The 21,579-nt window shown below is 34.1% G+C and overlaps 2 protein-coding genes across 6 annotated transcripts; one reads left to right on the top strand and one right to left on the bottom strand.

Annotated features, from left to right (window-relative positions):
- The first annotated feature begins 2,378 nt into the window (after positions 1-2,378).
- LOC121261444 (serine/threonine-protein kinase STY17-like) lies at positions 2,379-9,712 on the top strand. 5 transcript variants are annotated; one of them, XM_041163807.1, is made up of 16 exons: positions 2,380-2,791; positions 3,322-3,436; positions 4,199-4,299; positions 4,458-4,577; positions 5,178-5,232; positions 5,359-5,469; positions 6,640-6,690; positions 6,865-7,031; positions 7,116-7,223; positions 7,596-7,669; positions 7,938-8,113; positions 8,421-8,516; positions 8,828-8,908; positions 9,048-9,101; positions 9,192-9,326; positions 9,393-9,712. In XM_041163807.1, exons 1-16 carry the CDS (start codon positions 2,601-2,603, stop codon positions 9,477-9,479), a joined length of 1,722 nt encoding a protein of 573 aa, XP_041019741.1. In that variant the 5' UTR covers positions 2,380-2,600; the 3' UTR covers positions 9,480-9,712. The 5 variants fall into 5 exon arrangements, 2 of the variants coding, with proteins under 2 accessions (XP_041019741.1, XP_041019742.1); XM_041163808.1 differs by lacking the exon at positions 2,380-2,791 and adding an exon at positions 3,223-3,244; XR_005939901.1 differs by lacking the exon at positions 9,393-9,712 and having other exon boundaries at positions 2,379-2,791; positions 8,653-8,908; positions 9,192-9,206.
- Positions 9,713-16,631: 6,919 nt separating this feature from the next.
- Positions 16,632-19,350, bottom strand: LOC121261447 (thiosulfate sulfurtransferase 16, chloroplastic-like). Its single transcript, XM_041163810.1, is given in 7 exon segments — positions 16,632-16,962; positions 18,039-18,092; positions 18,234-18,304; positions 18,464-18,490; positions 18,493-18,536; positions 18,738-18,848; positions 19,033-19,350. Coding segments are annotated over 7 exon segments (642 nt in total). The 5' UTR covers positions 19,293-19,350; the 3' UTR covers positions 16,632-16,887.
- Between the last annotated feature and the right edge of the window lie 2,229 nt (positions 19,351-21,579).

The following is a 21,579-nucleotide window of genomic DNA, read 5'->3' as shown; positions in this document are numbered from 1 at the left end:
GGAATGAGGCTGTCAAAATTTTCAAAACCATTACTTTTTTTAGAATTAAGCTTTTATCCTGTTCCTTTATTGAAGACCTGAAACAATATATTAGTCCTAAATTAAATTGAGATAGTGGAGGATAAAAAGAGACTGGTGGGAACCTGGAGTTCTAATCTCTAAATAGATAAATTTTATATAAATTTTTATAAAAAAATAGAATCTACTTAAAAAAATATATAAAAAAATTATTATTTATTAGCGAGATCTATTTTTTTACAAAAAACTTATATATAATTTATCTATTTAAAACTTGTACCTAATATTACTCGTTTCAAAACTTTATTTTATTAATCAATGGCACCCTTTTAATTTTGCAGTATATACCGGTATCTGTTAAAAATGCATGTTTTTCCTTTTCTTTTGAGGTGCTGTCTTAACCAACTTTTACTGTCATGGTCTCCTACGTATTCAAAACCATAAGAATCGTGGATGTAATCATTTGATTCATTTCATCATGAGCACCTATAGGAAATCTTGAATTTAGAACACAAACCACAATAATCTAAATAGACATGTTTACAGAATTACTGGGAATCATAAGTACTCCTATGGATTGCTTTGGTTGCTGTCATTACTTTCTTCGATCTTATCAACTAATCTGACCTATCGTACTAATCCAAACCGTAGATAATTGTTTTTAATTAGTAATTCTACAAATAAATCTAGCATTCTTTTCTGAACTTATTGTGTCGACAAGGTTCGACGTAACAACTGAAGTTTTATTTATTTGTCACGATTATATTTATATATTACCTATAAACTGAGAAAGACTATAATATCTGAATAATAATATAAACCAAAGCAATTATCAGAATGGGTATCATCCCATTGCCATGCAATAACCTGGAAACCCCATGGATTTCTCACTTCCTGTTCGTCACAATGCTTTTATATAAAGTACTACAAAGCATGTTTGTTAATTCGAGTTTTGACTTACAAACTTGTATTTATATATATATATATATACACACCACAACATGAACACGCCACCATCCAAGAAAGAGGCTTTTAGATCACTTCCTGTTCGTCACTATAAAACAGTGGATATATAATTATGGATAAGATCGCATTATAATAATATTATAACTCATTGTGATCTAACAAAAGATTTGTTTGGATAGCAAAAGTATTTTATCTCATCTCATTTTGTCATTATAATTTTATCAAATTCTTACATAAAATATAATAAATAATTTAATTTTTTTAAATCTCAAAATAATAATAATAATATTAAAAAATAATATTCTAATAATATTTTATTTAATTTTTAATTTTCATTTAAAACTATCTTAATTCATCTCATCTGTTCAAACTACACCTTAATCAAATGAAGCAGCACAGCAGAATGACTGCTTCAAAGCTCGCATGGCAGGGAACTTTTAAAAGACTTGATCTTAGTCTGTATTATTACATTTTTTCCAAAAGAAATTATCAAAACCACTCAATATTTATAGCTCCCTATACAGTTATATACATACATACATATATATATATATATGTACACACATATTTAAAAACCAAACGAGAATGGTAAGAAAATTATATTAACAAATCAATGCGAAAAACACGACTTTCAAATAGTTGACATAATAAAACTTGATTGGCAATCAAAATATAATTATAGCACACTACAATTGGAGTGCTGATCCAAACATCGAAGAAGCAATGGTTGCCTTCCTAGGGGTCCAAAAAGCACATAAAAGGAAGATTAATAAAGTTGTTCTTGAAGGAGACTCTCTAAATACAATCAACTCCATCAATAATTTTCATAACGCCATTAACTGGAAGATTGAAAGGATAGCTCGAGACACTCAATTCCTGTTCAAAGACCTTAAGCATGGCAAGTTGAAAAGATATATCGATAATAGAATCGATGCTCGCATTCTATTGCTCAATAGGCTCATTTCAACTTAGAGTTTGAAAAGATCTCACTTATCAAAATTCCCATCTGTTTGCTGGAATTTCCTAATGGAAAAGACCCGCTATTTGTAAATTATTAGCCTTCTGTGTTTTATCTGATGTTATTAGATAAAATTTTCACAACCTCCTCGCACTCCACATTTTATATTTTTTTTAATTTTTATTATTTTTTTTCTTTTATTAAATATTTATTATATGGATAATGAATAGAGAATTTAAAATAATTTAAAAAGAATAAACTCAAAAAAAAATTTTAAAAAAATATTAAAAAATATAAAAATTTAAAAAAATGTGAAGTGTAAAGTGTGATAGAAGTTGTGTAGTAAAATTTTATTAGATAATCGTAGCTGAGTCAGCATCTTCTTGACTTCATGGCCCAGGTGCTGAGGTGGACAGCTCTTAAAGGAGAGAGAAAGAGAGTCTATACTGAAGCCAAACAAACTAGAAAAGAATCTCTCAAAACTTCTTTCCTCTCTCTCTCTCTCTCTCGCTCTGAAAATTCCATAAATCTTCCATGCTCGATCCTCCTTGATTCTTCTTCTTCACTATTTATTCATCTTCGTCTCTCACTCTCCGTGTAAATCTACATCACTCGCTTTCTTTGGCGTCCTTTGATTTTGGTGGTTTTTCTTCTTGTAATGGCGATCGAGGAAGACAGCGAGAGCTGCGGTAGTCGACCCGCGCAGTCGCACCCTCCTCCCCAGCAAAGGCATAAAATGGAGGTGTACAAAGATGTGCTTCGTAGAATCCAGGACTTGAATTGTCAGGAGGCCAACCTTGTCGGCTTCGAAGATCAGCTCTGGCTCCATTTCAATCGTCTCCCTGCTCGGTATATGTCTCCATTGCCCTAGCTTTTTTACTTTACTTGGAATGAGTTTGTGTTTGTTTAATTTCATTTATTTGTTTATATTGCTCGCGTGTTGCTGAGAAACAATATGAAAGGGTAAATATAATATTCTTTTTTACAAGAATAATGGTAAAGAAAATATAATTAGGATCGTACTTCTGAAATGAGTTTCCTAGTTAATTTTTTTCTCTTGAATAAGTCTCAGGTATTCTTTGTTTGCCCATGTATATTTTCTTTTTGTGAAATTTGTTGTGAGCGTATTATCGGTTAGTAAAAGAGTAGAGAATCAGGCAACCAAACACTCCTTTTTGGATGCGTTTCAACGTTACTTATTTGATATTTCATTTTAGTTCTTGATATTCTTTCGTTCTCAACTCTTTTATGATACCAAAGAGAGCATTAGGGCTATTAGTTTCTGAAACCATCATTTTCGAGGTACGAAACTTTGTTACTCAATCACAATGTGTTTTTAGAGCTAACTTTTTTGAGCTACCTAATTGTTGACGTCATAGTTATGCATTGGATGTGAATGCGGAGAGGGCAGAGGATGTGCTGACTCATAAAAGACTACTGCAATTGGCAGAAGATCCTGCTAATCGACCAGCATTTGACGTTCGTCTGGTGCAGGTATGTATTTTCATTTATCTAGACTTTTTTAACTATGCTGCTGTCTTTCTTTTAAGAAGTTGGGGTCTTTCTGTATACTGTACAACGGCTACGCCCACTTCATTCATATCAATAATATCTATCTCTTACTTATCAAAAAATAAAAAAAACAAAGAAAAAAGTTGGTCTAGAATCGACCATAAATTGTGCCCGTTACAATTTATTTTCTCGTACCTCAATTTTGGAATGAAGAGAAGGAAAATCTATTTCCACTTCCCCCGCAATCAATTAGATCTTTTTTCCCAAGTCTAAAATGACGTTACATGTCTGGGAGATAAATCCTACTATGTTAGTTTTTATCGTGAAACTTTTCAAAAAAAAAAAAAAAAAAGAAAAAAAGTTCTGAGCATGCAAAAAATGATCTTAACTTATCTGATTCTACATCTTTTTATTTTTTTTTTCCTAGTAGAAATTATTTCCTTTAGGTATTCCACTTGAAGCTCATTCTATTACGAGTCTTGATGTTGGCTTAAACTTGGCCCATAATCTTCTGAGATCTATTTTTTTTTAATAAATATTAAAGAAGTAATAAATGGCGATCGCAATGGGACTCATACCCAAATAATCTTATGAGATCTTTGAGGCATTATGAGAACAACATAGAGAGGATAAAAAAAGAAAAGAAAACTTCTTGGAAGTTAACACTTCCTTTTAACCAGTCCAATTAGTTTGGAACAAAAATGCATACCTAATTATTCTCTATGAATATGTACTTCAATGCAGGTTTATCCCATTGCAAGTGGAAATTCCATTGATTCCGTGCATTCAGATTCTTCAATGAAAGAAGATGCACAGAGTTCTTATAATAACTTTAGCAGACAGGGGTATGGATCATTACATGTTTACCTGTATAGTTGTACTCTACATTATTATTCAATGCTCAGTAACATGTAAATAGTTATTTTTGGGTTCTTCTATATGTATTTGTAATCTATTTGAGATATTCATCAAGTTATGTTGCCATTCCCCCCTATTTTCCCAGGATCCATCCACCACCTACCTTTGGTTCATCTCCGAATCTTGAATCACTTTCCCTTCAAGCCAGTAGAGGTCATGTTGAAGATGGAGACAGTGCCATGAGTGTCACGCCATCCTTTCCTATGTAAGAAATTGAAGATTTCAACTCCATTTGGAGTAGTTATTTATACAGTTGAGATGGTGCAAAGTTCCCCCCCCCCCCCCCCCCCTCTCTCTCTCATGCTGTTAAATATTTTTGTGAGTTAAACTAGATATATTTCTATATAAACAAACTAACATTTTGAGATTTATTTAATCAAGCTTGAAAGTTTTCTTGAATTTTAGACATAACATCTTCTAATGCATGTGTGAATGAGAGTGAGTTAAAATACAGCAATTTATAGCTTTTTTTTTTTTTTTTTGGGGGGGGGGGGGGGGGGGGGGGGGGGTTCTCTTTTTACTATGTTATGGATGGAGGAGATCCTTTTGGCGGTGAGGTTCTCTGTCATGGCCAATTTTCAGTTTGTAGTATTTTGTGGTCGCCTGTCAAAATTGGCTATACAAGTTTTCTTCCCTTGTCTCGGGTGAGTATAATAGGAAGTGAGCAGTTTGATGTTATACACCATGAATACAATCATTTTAATAATTGATTGGTGTTGATTAATGTCTTTCTGTTCATTTCTACACAGTTTTATTCTATTTTCCTCAGCTGCACAGTTTTATCCAACAATTACTAATCTTGTAGGCGTATGCACGAGATTACGTTTTCAACAGTTGACAAGCCCAAACTCCTAAATCAGGTACCAATCCACATGCATAGAATATACGATCGTGTGGTTTGATGTTATTGCTGGATAAAATGGTTGTATGATATTCTCTTCCCCTCTCTTTCTACTAATTAACAGTAATGCCGATCTATTTGCCAGTTGACTTTGTTACTCTCTGAGATTGGACTGAACATTCGAGAAGCTCATGCATTTTCGACCTTGGATGGGTTCTCTCTGGATGTCTTTGTCGTTGATGGTTGGCCTTTTGAGGTATGATCTTGTACTTTTCTTTTGGGAATATCATTCCTGCATAGTATGCTCCTCTGTTTTGTTGAGTAATATATAATTACCCATCGCTGAACTTTATTTTTCATTTAAGATTTACATGGGTTGCATGTAAATCCTTACCCAGCATTGAATCCTTACCCAGCATACTTTTTTCCCTTTTGCATTTGAAGATACATTTTTTCCCTTGTTTATATTTGTAGATATTTAATTGTGTTAGTGTCTCTTGTATACAACTTGTGCACGGAGGCCATGCCTTGCCTTGCTAATAAAATTGTTGTTTACCTCAAAAAAATAACTTAATTGTGTTTCTTGGCATTTCTCAAATTAAAAAAAAAAAAATCACTTTCTTTTAATATATCTGTACTTTATTTATTGACAAGTCTACATGAATTTTAAGACTCCCCTTTCAGAGTTTTATTTTCCGAGCCTTGCAGATCGCTCATTTAGCTTTTCTATTAATCTTTTTAAATTAGAAAATTCTACAAACAACATTCTCATCCTAGTTTTATTCCACTGTGATGAGGTGGGATTGCTCATCATCCTTTAAATTTTTCTTTAAAAGAAAAGGGATGATCCAAGTGTGATGAAAAGTGCCACATTTTATGTGGGATGTGGGATAGGAGTATTACTCTTTTAAATTTCAGCTTTGGTTCGAAAAATTAAGTGATAGAATTTTAACACAGTTACTTTTGGGGAACATGATATGAATGTTATTCATAGAAGTGGAGTATAAGATCAGAATTGCACTAAAAGGCAGCTTCTGTTCTGCAGACCTGGAAGGATTCTCTCTCTAGATGTCTTTCATTTCTTTCTTTTATTTTTTATGGGAATTTTGTTTTAGATAATATAATTTCATTGGGCATCAAAACGAAAATCAAAATCAAAATCTATTTTCTCTTTTGCTTGATTGTTTAAATGTTCTTCGTATTACATTTGTTATTTTTGGTTTGTCCTTTTTGTATTATTGTAATGTAATTCATATTGAGGATGTTTCTTCTTTCGAGCATCTTAATTTTTTCATGTATTTCTAAAGGATCTCGGTTTTGAGTGCCTGCATACCTTTTGTATTTAGAAAGACAATGGCGCGAATGTCTAAAATTTTGTCTCATTAACATCACTATGGTTTGATATATTTGCATGTGTTACATATAGAAAACTGAGGAGCTTAAAGATGCATTGGAAAAAGAAATTTTGATGTCTAAGGTAATATTTCCCCAACTACCTATTCCTCATAATTTTATCTTTTCTTTTCCTTATCAAAGTAGATATTAGTCAATGTGTTGAATGAGTCTTCAGAATTAAGTTCTTGTAATAACCCTTTGCAGGCAATACCAGAATCCTACTACTCATATATGATATTTATTAAATACTCTGCAGGAGCAATATTGGTCCAAAGAGCATTCGGTTTCAACTGAGAACCAGACGAGGATTGAAACCTCTTCTAATTGCATAGAAATACCGAGTGATGGAACTGATGTCTGGGAGATCGATGCCAGACAGCTGAAAACTGGAAACAAAGTTGGATCTGGGTCATTTGGTGATCTGTAAGTTTGTCTTTTGGAGACCTGTGTCTGATTATGCTTTCGTTTTCAGCTGATCTTTTTTCCACTCTTAAAAAATTTCTTCAGGTATAAAGGCACATATTTTAGTCAGGAAGTGGCTATCAAAGTTCTCAAAACTGAGCGTGTCAACCGGGAGATGCTTCGAGAGTTTTCCCAGGAAGTATATATAATGAGGTTGGTTTCAATACCTGCCTATGATTTTTGTGGAACCACATGTCCTTTCCAAACATTGTTCTTTAAGCTTTAGGATGCCATCAATGCCCCCTTTAAGATTTCTCACTCGCCCTGCCCTCTCTCTCTCTCTCTCTCTGTCTCTCTCTCTCTATATATATATAACTAGAATGTCATTTCAACATGAGGCAAATGTGTTATATATAACGCCCCATTGGCACCTTGCCTTTGAATGATACTACTTTATATCTGCATGGTTCCATTTCAGTTGTATTTGGCATGCCTCTCTGTTTTTGAGGGAGTCTTCTGGTCTCTGCATTTGTCTTTCTCTTGATGGTTCCTCCTTTTCTTGTAATGACTTATCTTAGCATGCAGGAAAGTCCGTCACAAGAATGTTGTGCAATTCATAGGCGCATGTACGCAACCTCCAAACCTATGCATTGTGACTGGTAAATACATAAGAATCTTTAATGACAATGATACTGTGTACTCAAGATTCTTATTTGTTACCTCTAGATCTCACAGTTGATGCTATTATTTGCTTCTCCCTCTCTTTTTGAAACTGAATACAGCAATTACCTTTTCTTTTTGTAAGATTTATTAATTTTTTTACTTATCAAAAAAAGATTTATCAATTTTTTTTATTGTTATATTTGTAGGATGTTTCATGCAACTTACTGATATCAGTTTTGAATGCTTATGTTTGTGCTTTATCAGAATTTATGTCACGAGGAAGTGTCTATGACTTTCTGCATAAACAGAAGGGTGTATTTAAGCTTCCATCTCTACTCAAAGTAGCAATTGATATTTCCAAGGGAATGAATTATTTACACCAAAATAATATAATCCACCGGGACCTCAAGACTGCCAATCTTCTGATGGATGAAAATGAAGTAAGAGTATTTCATGAATCTGCAAGAGGTTGACCCATTCTGTCAGACCGCACTTTTTTTTAATATCTATCAAGCTCATTTATCTATTTCTCTCACCTTATGTGGTTATTATACTCAATTGTTTCCGTTCTTTAATCCCTTGTGAGTTGTGATACTTTCTCATGATACTTTCTCATTCATTTGAATGCCATTTTTACTCCCATGATTTTCTTTCAAACGGTGGAGTGAAAAAAAATAAAGGTTAAAGGAAAATGTGTAGCAGGATGCTTGTTTTAATTGTTCTAAAATCCTAGACACTTCTGAACAGGTCGTTAAGGTTGCCGATTTTGGGGTTGCCAGAGTGAAGGCTCAATCTGGAGTGATGACAGCAGAAACTGGAACGTATCGTTGGATGTCTCCTGAGGTATGTATCGTTCCGAGCATTACCTTATTTTTTTGTTTGTATTTTTTACATTACTGCATGATGCAAGATTTTTATCTCTGGCATCCTTTCTTTTCGGATACTTCTCTTGCTCATGGATTTATATTGTCACCAACAGTTTCCATGTGCTAGAATATGTTCCCAGCCATTTATCGTTGCATAACCCCATAATGAGGTTCAATCTTTGTTTTGATAATGTAGTTTTGTTAGTAGCTTACACTTTACAGAGGAAGTGTTTATGCTTCCTGCATCTCCTAGCATTTTCTTACAGTGATCTTTATGAGTGAGTGAAGGTCATTGAACATAGAGCATACGATCACAAAGCAGACGTCTTCAGCTTTGGAATTGTACTTTGGGAGCTTCTAACTGGAGAAGTAAGTCTTATGGTCTTATAGTCTTTTCATCAAACAAAGGATTTTTTTTCTTTTTGTAACTTCCTTTATCAGTTCTTTTACATTAGTTAATGATGGTATATGTAATCCAATGTAAACGGTCTGTATGTTCTATTACCAGCTCCCCTATTCCCAATTAACCCCATTGCAAGCAGCCGTTGGTGTGGTGCAAAAGGTATTCACTCTTTACATTTCACATAAGGTCTACCGTAAAGAAATTTTTGTTATTTATTTAATAGGTCTCTTTAATTAACATGGCTTTCAGGGTTTACGGCCTTCAATCCCAAAAAACACTCGCCCAAGACTTGCTGAACTGTGTGAGAGGTGCTGGCAGCAAGATGCAGCTCAAAGACCTGATTTCTTTGAAATTCTAGAAATCCTTCAGCAAATATCTGATGAGGTAAAATATAGTGTAATAAAGTTTTAAAAGGTAATCAGTTTCTCACCAATGGGGTCTTAAAAGCAGGTTCGGAAGGAGGGAGTATACAGTAGCAGCAGGGATATTAAAGCACCTGGAGGCTTCTTTTCAGCACTCAGGAAGGGGCACCATTGAAAGTATTTTTAATGCTCTGCATCTACTGCATTATCGGATTGTGTAGGCAGGCCATTTTCCATTTGCTTATGCATGAATTTGCCTTTGTACAGTATTTTTCCCCAGGAAGGAACTAACCCTAGTTATCTTGTATTTCCTTTTCCTTGTAAATTTAGAAGCATAAATACATCTATACTTAAAAAGTTTTTCTTGCTGACGAACATAAATATCCAAATGTATTGGAAAATTGCACTTTTGTCCCTGAAATATCCAATTGTTTGCATTTGCTTATGCATGAATTTGCCTTTGTACAGTATTTTTCCCCAGGAAGGAACTAACCCTAGTTATCTTGTATTTCCTTTTCCTTGTAAATTTAGAAGCATAAATACATCTATACTTAAAAAGTTTTTCTTGCTGACGAACATAAATATCCAAATGTATTGGAAAATTGCACTTTTGTCCCTGAAATTTCCAATTGTTTGCATTGTTTAGCCTCCAGTATTCACAAGGCAATGAATAGATCATAAATATCCAAGTAGAAAATGTTAATTATTATTGAGTTATTTTTCTGTGAAAAATAAATTAAAATAGCGTTTGACGTAATGGCCCAAGGTAGAACTAATTAGTAATCGCGAATAGCAACGTTGAGGAGCTGCCTTGCACGGTATTTGACCTGCAATCGGGCAAGTGCATGCCGCATGCAATGGAGGGTCTACACGTGCCTGCATCCGGACGCACACCCCGAGAACCATTCTAAAGTTGTTTTTTAGAAATTAGTTGATATATCATGCATGATATATACTTTGTTTTATACATGATATCTGTGTGCATGCATGGCCAGCTTGATATATCATGTACGTGTCTAATTAAGAATATATATATATATATATATATATATATAGCATGAACTAAAAGAGCAAACCAACAATTTTTTCACAAAGTCATGGCTGCTAGCCATTCAAGAAAGGAGGGTTCAATTGAGAATTCAGATAGTGAATATTCGGAAACAAATGCACAAGTACATTATGCATTCCTTTCCAAACATTCCCTCCCTAAATTGATGAAAGAGCAATGAACAAGCTGGCCTATAAAAAGACATGCAAACCCAAAATGCTAAAATGCTACGTACTGATCTGCAAAAGGCAACATTATAAGCGCTCATGGATATGCTGATATGCATGTCTCTTGTTCATATATAGCTCTTTCCTCATCTACTAATGATTCTTTGAGTTCTCAATTGAACTCTTCTTTTTTTCAAATGACTAACCATTACTTTCTAGGAAAAATTTAGGTGAATGCTCTTGCATTGCAGGATGTTTGAACAATATTCAAACCATATGTAGTTACACAAACAAAAGAAACTTTATGACGAAAAAAAAACCAAGATAGAGATATTAGAAAGATGGCAGCTTCCCAATATCAAAGGAAGGATATTGCAGCAGATTATCTCTGCATTTTAGGATTCTTTCCTATTGATGGGATTTTGGACATCGAGTAGTAGTACTTGATATGGTGATTTTTTTATTTAGCAGAGTGGTTAAGGGGCTTGGGTATTAATATATACATATAGCTAGCATGCATGCCAACCCCTCGGACTTCTCCCCTCTTCTTTGACCGACCGAAGATGCCGTGCATGTCTTTTTTGTGAAGCCAAAACATGAATTTTTCGTGGATGTTGGGGTCCACTTTGCTATCTTGATAACTAATTCCTCATGAAGATCAAGAGTACATACAATATTGTAAAAAGCAAGATCGATATGTCCTGCATTTGTATTGCATCTTACATCAAATGTCCTGCATTTTTAACTAATTTTTCAGTTAATAAAACTCAAGTAGTAAACAGAAAACTGGGAAAAAAATTTATTTGGACCTGAGCCATATGTGACTTCTATTTGACAATCTAATTTAATTATGACATGATTGTATCACATTATCATTAGTTTTTCCTCTTTCGTTTTTTTTTTTTTTCCCCATCAATAGAAGGAGAGTACAAGAATGATGGAGATTGAAGGGTCAAAATCTGGGGCGGAATTAAAGAAGTAAATTAGTTTTCATAAGATTTTCTCTATACATATACCTTCAAATAAACTTTTTAATAATTTTTGAAGATTTTTGGGGGTAACTTGATGATCCTAGTAAAAATACGGTAGGAGAAGATTTGACAAATGACAAGTGTTACAATCATTAAAAGATTTCGTTAAAATAAATTTACAAGCTGACATGATTTAATATGATATAATAGATTTATTTTATAATAAAAGTAGATTTATAATCTAAATATTATATTAAACCACATAAGTTTTTTTTTGTCAAAACCGTTATTATTAAAAAAAAATCAAATTTTAAGTTTATTTTTGTAATAAAACTTGTATCATCACTAATATTTTTAATTAAAAAATATACGTTTTTTATATCCAAAATCTCGTATTTCAATTTTCATTTCACTTCACCCTAATTTAAAAATTATACATTTTTTAAATGACGTGGCATTGGTCAAACGTGGCTAGCAAATTATTACACCTTTTTTCAGCAGTCATGGAAGGGACACCATTGAACGTGCAGTTATTAACGTGGCTGGCAAATTATTAACGTGCAGTTATTTTAATAGATATTTAATTACACTTTGTCTTAGAAATTTCTAATTTTTTGTATTTTTTAACCTCCAGTGTTCTATGAAAATGGGTGGAATATTTCGTTATTGGAAATGCTTATGGGTTATCAGAAAACTTCTTATATATACTAATTTTTTGCTAGAAGAAAAGAGAAGGCAAGATGTTTTAATTTGGGTGAAAGATAATGATGAAAATTTTAATACCAAAAGTGCTCGGTATTGTATTAGAGTTAGGGCTTCTCTATTACTGTGGGCTCAGTGGATTTGATATTCTAACCTTCTTAAAAAAATTTTATTATGATGTGGAACACTGTTAATAACTGTTTGAGTGTTGACGAATGGATTTAAAAGGATTGACATCCCTATGGTCTTTAAATGTGATTGTTGTAATAGGAGAGATACATATGACTTGAACCATATGCTTTGTACTAGAGATTTTGCCATACGCATTTGGAGGTTGGCTACGACCCAGCTAGGAGTGCATATGGGCATTTTTCATTCTTGGCAGGAACAAATTAATTTTTGGTTCCGTCAGACGGGTTTTACTAAGGTGCAGATTATTTTTTGCCTTCTCCTATCTATTGTCTCATGGAAGCTTTGGGACAGGCGTTGTAAGGCTCGGCACGAAGATAAGAAGGACACAGTAGAGTCAGTTTGACATGTTATTAAATTATTGCTTCGTCGTATTATGGATTTGATCATAAAAGTTTCGACCATTTCTTCTAAGGATGTTGCTATTTTTCAAAGATTGGAAATCCCGATTCTAGAACCTAGGTCTAAGAAGGTTCATGTGGTGAGGTGGATTTGGCCACCTTAGGATTAGGTGAAACTTAATACGGATGGTAGTAGTTTTGGTAATTCGGGACCATCAGGAGGGACCTGTGGATGTCATTTGTGATGATTGTGGCAGGTTACTTGTGTCTTATTTTGTGGCATTGGGCCCGGGTTCTAATAATTTTGCTGAAATGAGAAGTTTGTTGGAAGGTGTTTGTATATGCTACCATTGGGGTTTTTCTCGGGTTGAGATTGAGACTGATTCTCAGATCCTGGTTAACTGGCTCATCAAGGGTGATTGTATTATCTGGTATCTAGAGGATTTCTGGGATGAATTACATGTATATTTGAATTGCATGGAGTATAGAATAAGACATGTTTTTCAGGAATGTAATGTTGTGGTTGACCTTCTTGCCAAGTGGGGAGTTGGTGGCTCAAATTTGGACTGGTCTGGTGATCATTCGCTGCCTAGTAGTCTCAGAGGCCTTCTTCACTTGGACATATTTGGTCTTCCTTATTTGTGGGTCTCATAATGAGTTTTCTCGGTACGTATTTTTTTCTCCTATATTTGCTCTTCTAATCCTTACTTGCATGTGTTTTTGTTTGCAGATTTGTATTGTTTTGTCTAAGGTTGGCGTCCAAAGTAGATTTTGGATGATTCTGTTTTTTATTGAACCTTTGTTATGTAATCAGGATGTCTTAGTAATTTTGATGTTTAGGTTTGATTTTTGATTATAATGTATCTCCCGAGTGTTTTGTTATAACCACGATTTTCTTCCTCCACAAATAAAGGCTATCAATAAAATTGAGATATCATATTCTTTTAAAAAAAACCCTCTGGTATTCTACTGCAAGCTGGCAATGAATACATAAACATCCAAGTAGAAAATATTAATTATTGAGTTATTTTTCTGTGAAAAATAAATAAAAATAGCATGTGACAAAATAGCCTAAGGTACTAAAACTAATTAGCAATCACGGTAGCTCCTGATCACCGTTGAGGAGCTGCCTTGCACGCACTCTGACCTGCAATCGGGCAAGTGCATGCATGCAATGGAGGGCTACACGTGCCTGCCGCCGGACGCACACCCCGCGAACCACTGCTTGCAGCTTCACCAGGCTCCTAAGTGCTAGGAATGCCCTTCTCGCCTGTCCAATTTTGAAAATAAAAAAAAGGTCACCACCTTAATTAACTAGATCCAATATTTCAGCTTGTAAATGGAATAGGTTAAATATATTGGCAGTACAAGATGTCGCCTGAAAAATGCTTGGATCCTGATGGCTGCAATATCATCTTTGGTTAGATCTTTCTTTCTGGATATTGACGGTATCGATGAGGCTACACCAATGGCGTTTTCGAAGATTGCTGTTTCTTGATCTGTTGTAATTGCTTCGTCGGTGGAACTTCTAGCACACGTGTTGGTCTGGGATAAAATGATATCCCTATGTGATGTTCTGCCAAACTTTCTTCGGACTCTGTTGAATAAATTTTGGGACATTCGCATTGTTCTGCGTGCGTTTTCCTTCCTTCTGGAGCTTGCTCGTCTAGCCTGACAAAGATGATTTTTTTTTTTTGGTTAGACTCCAAAGTAACTCTGTAGATGATCTATTTCTTAGGAGAGAGTGTTATTCATCTTGCTTTTAATCATCATCCTTGGCATGATATTAATTTTTAATAAATTAACTTTTAATGAAAGGATGATGATGGTATTTTTCTTTAGAAAAATGCAATGGCTCGGAGGAAAGAGAAAGTACACGATGGCCTCGAAAAATTGCTTGGATCTTTATGGCTGCAACATTTTCTTGGGTTTTATCTTCATTTTGTAATGGTTTTGATGAAACTGCACCATTAATTTGCCCTTTGACATTGATGTCTGGTTCTTCTTTAACGATTGCTTCTTTGGTACAATAACTGTTTGGACAAGTATTGTTATTGGCAGAAATGATCTCTCTATGAAAGCTGCAAAAACTTCTTAGGACTCCCTTGCTCTCGCTTACTCGAAATGTCTGTCTTACCTGTTCGAGTTTGAATCATCCAACAGTACCAGGTTATATAAATAATCCTAATCCATTAATAAGATCTTTGTCCTTAGTGTGTTCTTCCTTCTTTCTAGACAGATTTGAAGTATGGCAAACAAATCAGTAGGTAAAATATGGCAAAATAAAATGCAGTTGGGTTGGATAAACGTACACGATGTCCCCTGAAAACAGCTTGGATCCTGAGGGCTGCAACATCTTCTTTTGTTGACTCTTCCCTTTTATGTACTGCTGCTTCATGGGGATCACCTTCAATATCACCGGTGGTTTCTTCTTTAGAAATTGCTTTTTCAGTGGAATTCCGTGGACTAGTGTTGCCATCGGGAGAGAGAGCGTCTCTCTGAGATTTTCTGCTAGACCTTGTAGGGACTATCTTAATCAAATTTTGCAACATTCTCTGTCGTTTCATTTTAAAGCCTGTTGCGCCCATGCTTTCACCTGCTCCAGATGTCCTTACCTGTTCAAGTTTAAATGATAATCAAAACCCAAAGCATATTAATGGAAAGAACAAGAGATGCCCCTGAAAAATATTGATTTGTATGTCGACCTCTGCAATATCTTCTTTGGGCATATCTTCCTTCTGTGAAGAAAACCTTGATGAAGCTGCAACACTATTAGGAAGAATGGTGTCTGTACTGTCAGATGATCTGCGAAACTTCTTCCGGACCATGTTAAGCCAGTTTTTCGATATCGCCATTAATATTGTTTCTGGTTTCTGCTTCAGTTGCTAAAGCTTGCTCCATTTTATATCATTTTCGCTCAAAACCTTATAGGAAGTGGTCGCGTACATAGGAAAAGTGCGCTACATGTTTGGTTTGAGAGAGAGAGTTTCGTTGATGAATATCTGCCAGATATCCGAGAACGTGGGGGATGAAGTTCTCTCGGGGCAAGTAATAATATGCCTGCATATTTTAAAGCTTAAAGCTTAAATAATAATAAAGAAAACATCAAACAGAAGTATAAGTGCAAATTTAAGGGTTTTCTTGGGATGAGATGCTCTGCCATGTTCTACAATTTTTTTTACAAAATACCTTCAACCATACGAAGATAGAATTCGGTATACGAATTTCTGAACATTAAATACAGTTTTTTTAACAAAATATCTTCTACCACGTGAAAATAGAGAATGGTATATCGTCTATTTAAATAAAAAATTTATGTACAGTAATTTTTTTCGTATTTTTATACACTTCATAAATGTGATTGACTGTGTCAATTTTTTTTATATAAGATAATTATTTTGACCAATCACACTAATAAAGTATATAAAAAATACGAAAAAATTGACTGTACAGACAGAACCTCCCAAGGCATCTGAAGTCACCTATAGTTTGCTCATACCAAGATCATCTTTCTTCTTCACAGTTAATGGCTTTGATTTTCCCGACAACAGATCGGAGATCGAAGATGGGATACCAAAATCTCTCCTTCCGAGTCTGAAGATGACTCCAATTTCCATTTTCTTATTTTTTTGTGTCAATTGCTGCATCCCAGTTGGCATTGACTGTACTTCTTCCAAGTGTTTTACCATCTGTTTATATCCCTTACTGCCACCTTTGCATTTTCCTTTTCCTTTTGGATACTGGTGAAATTCTTATAATCCTTCGCTGGCTGCTGGAGCTACCATACTCGGGCTGCCAAACTGGTTTTCAAAAATTTACATGCATTCCTTTTAAGAGATGGATTTCTGTTGTTGTCCACTTCAAAAATTAATAGAGGAAGGTTATATAAAGTGGCGCTATGGCAGTGGCTGGGCGTAAACTGAGTTGTATAAATATTATTAATCATCTTTACAAGGAGAGGTTTTATTTACAAATTTGACAAGAAAGAAACTTGACCATCTTTTTAATTGAGCTCATGCATCACAATTTCATTTTTATTCTTAGCTCATTTTACACATACATACATTCTCAGTATACTTTTTCTTAACAGGACCTCCTTTGCTTCACTGGTATCGCCTTTGCTCTTCCTTGGATTTATGTCATCAGTATTGTCTACAAGCACACATCACGATTCTGTTGGAAGTCCGATCTGTGTCCAGGCAGCATACCCTCCAGCTATGTCTGTAATGCCACTAAAACCCTGCAGTACAGAAGTTCTTATCAGCCTTACTCAATTCTTTGAGCACAAAGAGTTGCAGAATGAAATCCATTCAAATGTTGGGAGAAATGGTGCATCTGTCTCTAGCATCAAAGCTAATCCCTGGACTCTTGAACATTTTAATCACAAAAATCACTTCATTTACATAAGAACCAATAAAAGAAATTAATGCCATAGAACTTTATGTTCGGTAAATGGTCTATGAAACCAATTAGCTTTCAATGTAATCAAACTTAAAATGATTCTCCATCAAACTACTGCTCAGTTGGGACATCCCAACTTTCAGGTCCAAATAGTCTCAATTTAATAAATTTGGAAATCATTTTGAAATTGATCAGCAACCTAAAATGAACAACCACTTTCAACAAACTGTCACATGCCTTCGGCAGATTTTCTTGCAAAATTAGGAGCAGAAGGCTTGTCGGATCATTGGGAGAATTATGCAGATATTCCAAAGCTACTCAAGAGGCTTTTTGGAGGTTGAGAAATTAGGACTACCTCAGTTTCGGGTTTAGTTGGTTTTTGTTAAGGTTTTTATTAGATGTTGGATGTTGTTTAAATTTAATGATTTGTTTTAATAAGCTGGTTTGAGATGTTACCAGTATTCTTCTGCCAAAAGAGAGGGTTTTCAATAAAGTTTCGGAGGTGCTGCCCTCCTTCCAAAAAAAAAAAAAAAAAGATTTCAAAATGACAGGCTGTTTTTCTAGCTCTGTACACCCCATTGGTAGGTGGTAATGTCAACTGACACTTCAAAAAAATAATGTTGCAACTCCAATAAATAATAAGAAAGCCATTTGCAACTTTTATATTCAAAGAAAAAGTGAGTTTATATGTGCATCAATAGCACAATATTTTCTTCCCCTTTTTGTTCAAATTTCAATGGTGCATTAAACTTTACCTACACCAGATGACTTTTGCTGTAAGTTTTCTACAATAATGAGCCCCCTTTGGAATATTAATACGTTTGACATTGATATTCAACCTTATTCTTCTTGTTTTCCAACTCCAATAACCATAAATAAATGCTTTAGAACCAAGTTAAAGCTTGATGTGCTTACAGCAGCTAACAGATCAGTGGCAGCCATAAGCGACCTTTTCCCAATCTGGCAACCCTGCAAATCCAGAACACGTGTAATGTATTAAGCGCTTAAACCAGCCTGAAAGATGCAAATTACTATGTTAAAACCCGAGATCGTTTCAGATTTCAGGCCTGTAGGGGAAGAAAAATAAAGTTTTTAGGAACAGAGACTTACAACAATAATCTCATCATATTTTCCAAAATGTGATGAAACTTCTGCAAGAAAATTGGGATTCTTTGCCATACCTAGTTATACAATCAAAATTACAAGAGAAGAAACATTATCAGGAAGAAGAAAAAGGCAAATAGGTGTATAAGAAAGGAAACTAAATACCATAAACTAACTTCCCCATGTAAAACTCCACGAATAAATTAGCATGAAAAGTCAGTGAAGGATAAAAGAACCTGATCCAACTCTGTACATGTAGGGATGTTAATGGCCCCAGGTGCATGTCCTGCACTGAACTCTTCAGGAGTCCTACATTCCCAATAAAACAATATCATGCGATACACAGTGATTCAAATGTAGCAAATACATTTCTTGTTTGTCCTATTGACTCGGATATATAGGACAAGACGAACAAGCTTGCTTTTGAAAGAACACTATGAAAGCACATGCAAAACACAGAGCATATTATATAGACGTATAAGCCCTCCAGAGAACTTAAGGAAAAACTACCTGACGTCTAAATACCGGTGTCCAGCTTGCAGTAGCTCGTGAGCCACACGGACCGGCACCGACGTCGGAACTCCGGTGGCCTCCAAGTTCCCTTTCAGAGCACACTTGGGACTTTTTGAGTAGCCCCACGAAAATATTCCATATCAGCAAAAAGCGAGAAATGAATGAACATCGATCATAAGCAAAGCATAAAAAACCCGCATGCTCTTCATATAATGCTTATGCTCTGTTTGTTTGTCAAGAAAAAGAAAACATAATTCACCCATCATATCCATACGTATACATTCATGCATACCTGAAGTTGGTAATGTTTTGCTTACTAGCAAAGCGACATGGCTTCTGATTCGGCGTTAATGGCAATAAACGCCCATGTGAGTACCTTTGATTGGGCTTAAGGGGGCAAAGGATTGGAGGAAGGGAAGAACCAGTGAGGCAGAAAGCAGAGGAAACCAACGACTCAACAACCATTTCTTCTTCTCGATTCAAGGACAGAGTGCTATGTTCTTGGGTCTTCTTTGATCTTGTTTCTATCAAGAATTCGAGACTTGAGTACATGGGATTGCGTTGGGTGTGATATATATTACATGCCAAGGATGGTTATGGTGAGTTTTGTTTTTATTTTCAACTGAATAATATTATTTATTATCTTAATTTTTATCTTCTTTCTATTATTTTTGTGATAATAAATAATTAAAATTATATTTTATTTATAAATTTATTATTTAATATTAAATTATAAAATAATAAAAAATTAATAATAATTAAAATGATGAATAGATTTTTTCTTTTTCAGTATCCGACGATAAATGCACAAAATTTGATGACTACGTGATGCTTTGTAAGGATAAGATTGAACCGCGAAAGAGAAAAACAGAGTGGGCCCATCCACAGAGCTACATGTTTATTATATGATATTATCCGTTTCCTTGTTTTTTCTTGGTAACTACATGTTTTCATTTCCCAATGCATTGTATGGTAGACTGCTCATACACGTGGACTGACCCCACCAAGTTATTTTGGGCCAGTAATGGATATGGGCTTATTGTATTTTGCTAATTGCTTCCTATTATAGATATGGGCTTTCTTGGGCTTAGGCTAGAAGTTAACCGAGCCCAGTAGACTATAGTTCTCTGATCTCTCCCCTTCAATCATTTTCGAAAATTTTATTATTATTTTATATTTTTTGCATTTTTTGGTTGTAGAAAGTAGACCTGTCGGTTATTTATAAAAGAAATATTACATGTACTTACAATTTTATTTATATTTTTACTTATAAAATTTATTTTATTAATTTTTTTTTTAAATTCAAATTTTAAATTTTAAATTTTATAATTTTCAACATATTATTAATTGACATGTAGATAAATAAATTTTTTGTAAATTTTTCTTAAATACATTTATTATTTTCCCTTTTTAGTATAATATATGCTATGTTGGATGAAGAGTCAATGCTTATATTAGCATAAGCTAGTTTCCTTTAATAAGCACACGGGAAAAAAAATTATCATAGATCACTACATATATTGGATATAAGTAATACTATACATCACACTCTCGTTCTATTTTGATCATATTAAGTGGTATGTGGTACATTTATTACCGTTAGATGATAAATAAATATATAATAAATAATTATTTAATGGTGATAAATATGCCACATCATATTTAGTAGAATGAAAATGAAATGATAGTATAGTGTATAAAATTTTTCGATAAATATTTTTGTGTTAAGCAATTCTCTCTAGTCATCAAAACTACTACCATCTAGACGACCTTATTTTCAATCTTGGGTTGAGAAATAATAGGATTTGGAACTGTTAGAAATAATAGGTAGGACTGAATCCTCTATCTCACAACGTCACAACATCACAAGTTGCCGTTGCTCCTCAAGTAGTGCTCCTATTTTCCTTTATCTTTATCTTATCTCATCTTTTTTCCTTTTTTTTTTTTTTTTTTGGGTCCTTAGCAAATCAAGACTTTAAACACATAAAATGTTTGGAAATGGGTCCCAAGTAGGCATAAAATAATCATAGAAAACAGAAACAAGAATTGGATATAAAGCTCAAATAAACAGACATAGCAATAAGGCATGATCTCTACGGCATCGATGAAAATTGACCATGGGAGATAACATGTTGATTTGGGACAAGGTATCATGTGAGAACATCATCAAGTAGTACTTACACAAACTTTTAAGGACTGATTTGATTACATAAAATCAAAATATCTCGTCTTATCTCATTATTATATATAATATTTTTAAATTTCCATATAAAATATAATAAATAATTCTATTTTTTCTGTGAATTCACCACTTGTCCTAAAAACTTAAGTTTAAGTTAATGGTAAATTTTATTATTTATTTTATATCTTAACACTCCCACTCACGTATGGACCAGACTCTCCCTTAATGGGTGACTCAATAAGTAGAATATTTAATTAAATAAGATAGAATGTAGAGTTAGAATTCGAACTCAAGACTTCTACTCTGATACCATATAAAAACTTTCAAAATATTTGAAAAGTTGCTGCCTTATCTTAAACGCAGGTATAGGCGTGCATTTATAATGATGTAAATATATTTGTTACAACTTAATTATGAAAGATAAAAACATAGGAATATATTTGAATTTTAAACCGATTTCATATCTAAATAAACGTATCAAAGATCCTGTGAAATATTTGACTTCGTCTTCGTGTAATTGCTGTGTGAGGAGCCGTTGGTTGTTGTTGTGGATAAGTCTTCAATATTTGAACTAGTCTTTGTGTAATTGCTGTGTGAAGAGCCGTTGGTCGTCGCTGGAGATGATTCTCTCGTATTTTCAAATTCTAAAACAAAAAT

Source organism: Juglans microcarpa x Juglans regia, chromosome 4D (genome assembly GCF_004785595.1).
Source record: "Juglans microcarpa x Juglans regia isolate MS1-56 chromosome 4D, Jm3101_v1.0, whole genome shotgun sequence".
In the NCBI taxonomy this organism is placed as follows: domain Eukaryota; kingdom Viridiplantae; phylum Streptophyta; class Magnoliopsida; order Fagales; family Juglandaceae; genus Juglans; species Juglans microcarpa x Juglans regia.
Note: the sequence above shows the minus strand (reverse complement) of the source record. Positions and strands in the feature narration are given on the sequence as shown.

What these genes read in the sequence shown, in the direction of transcription:
- LOC121261444 (XM_041163807.1), top strand. Translation starts at nt 2,601, where the DNA reads ATGGCGATCGAGGAAGACAGCGAGAGCTGCGGTAGTCGACCCGCGCAG. An exon ending in TTGATGGTTGGCCTTTTGAG is followed by an intron (nt 5,470 to 6,639) that starts GTATGATCTTGT and finishes TGTTACATATAG; the next exon opens with AAAACTGAGGAGCTTAAAGA. An exon ending in ATCGTTGGATGTCTCCTGAG is followed by an intron (nt 8,517 to 8,827) that starts GTATGTATCGTT and finishes GAGTGAGTGAAG; the next exon opens with GTCATTGAACATAGAGCATA.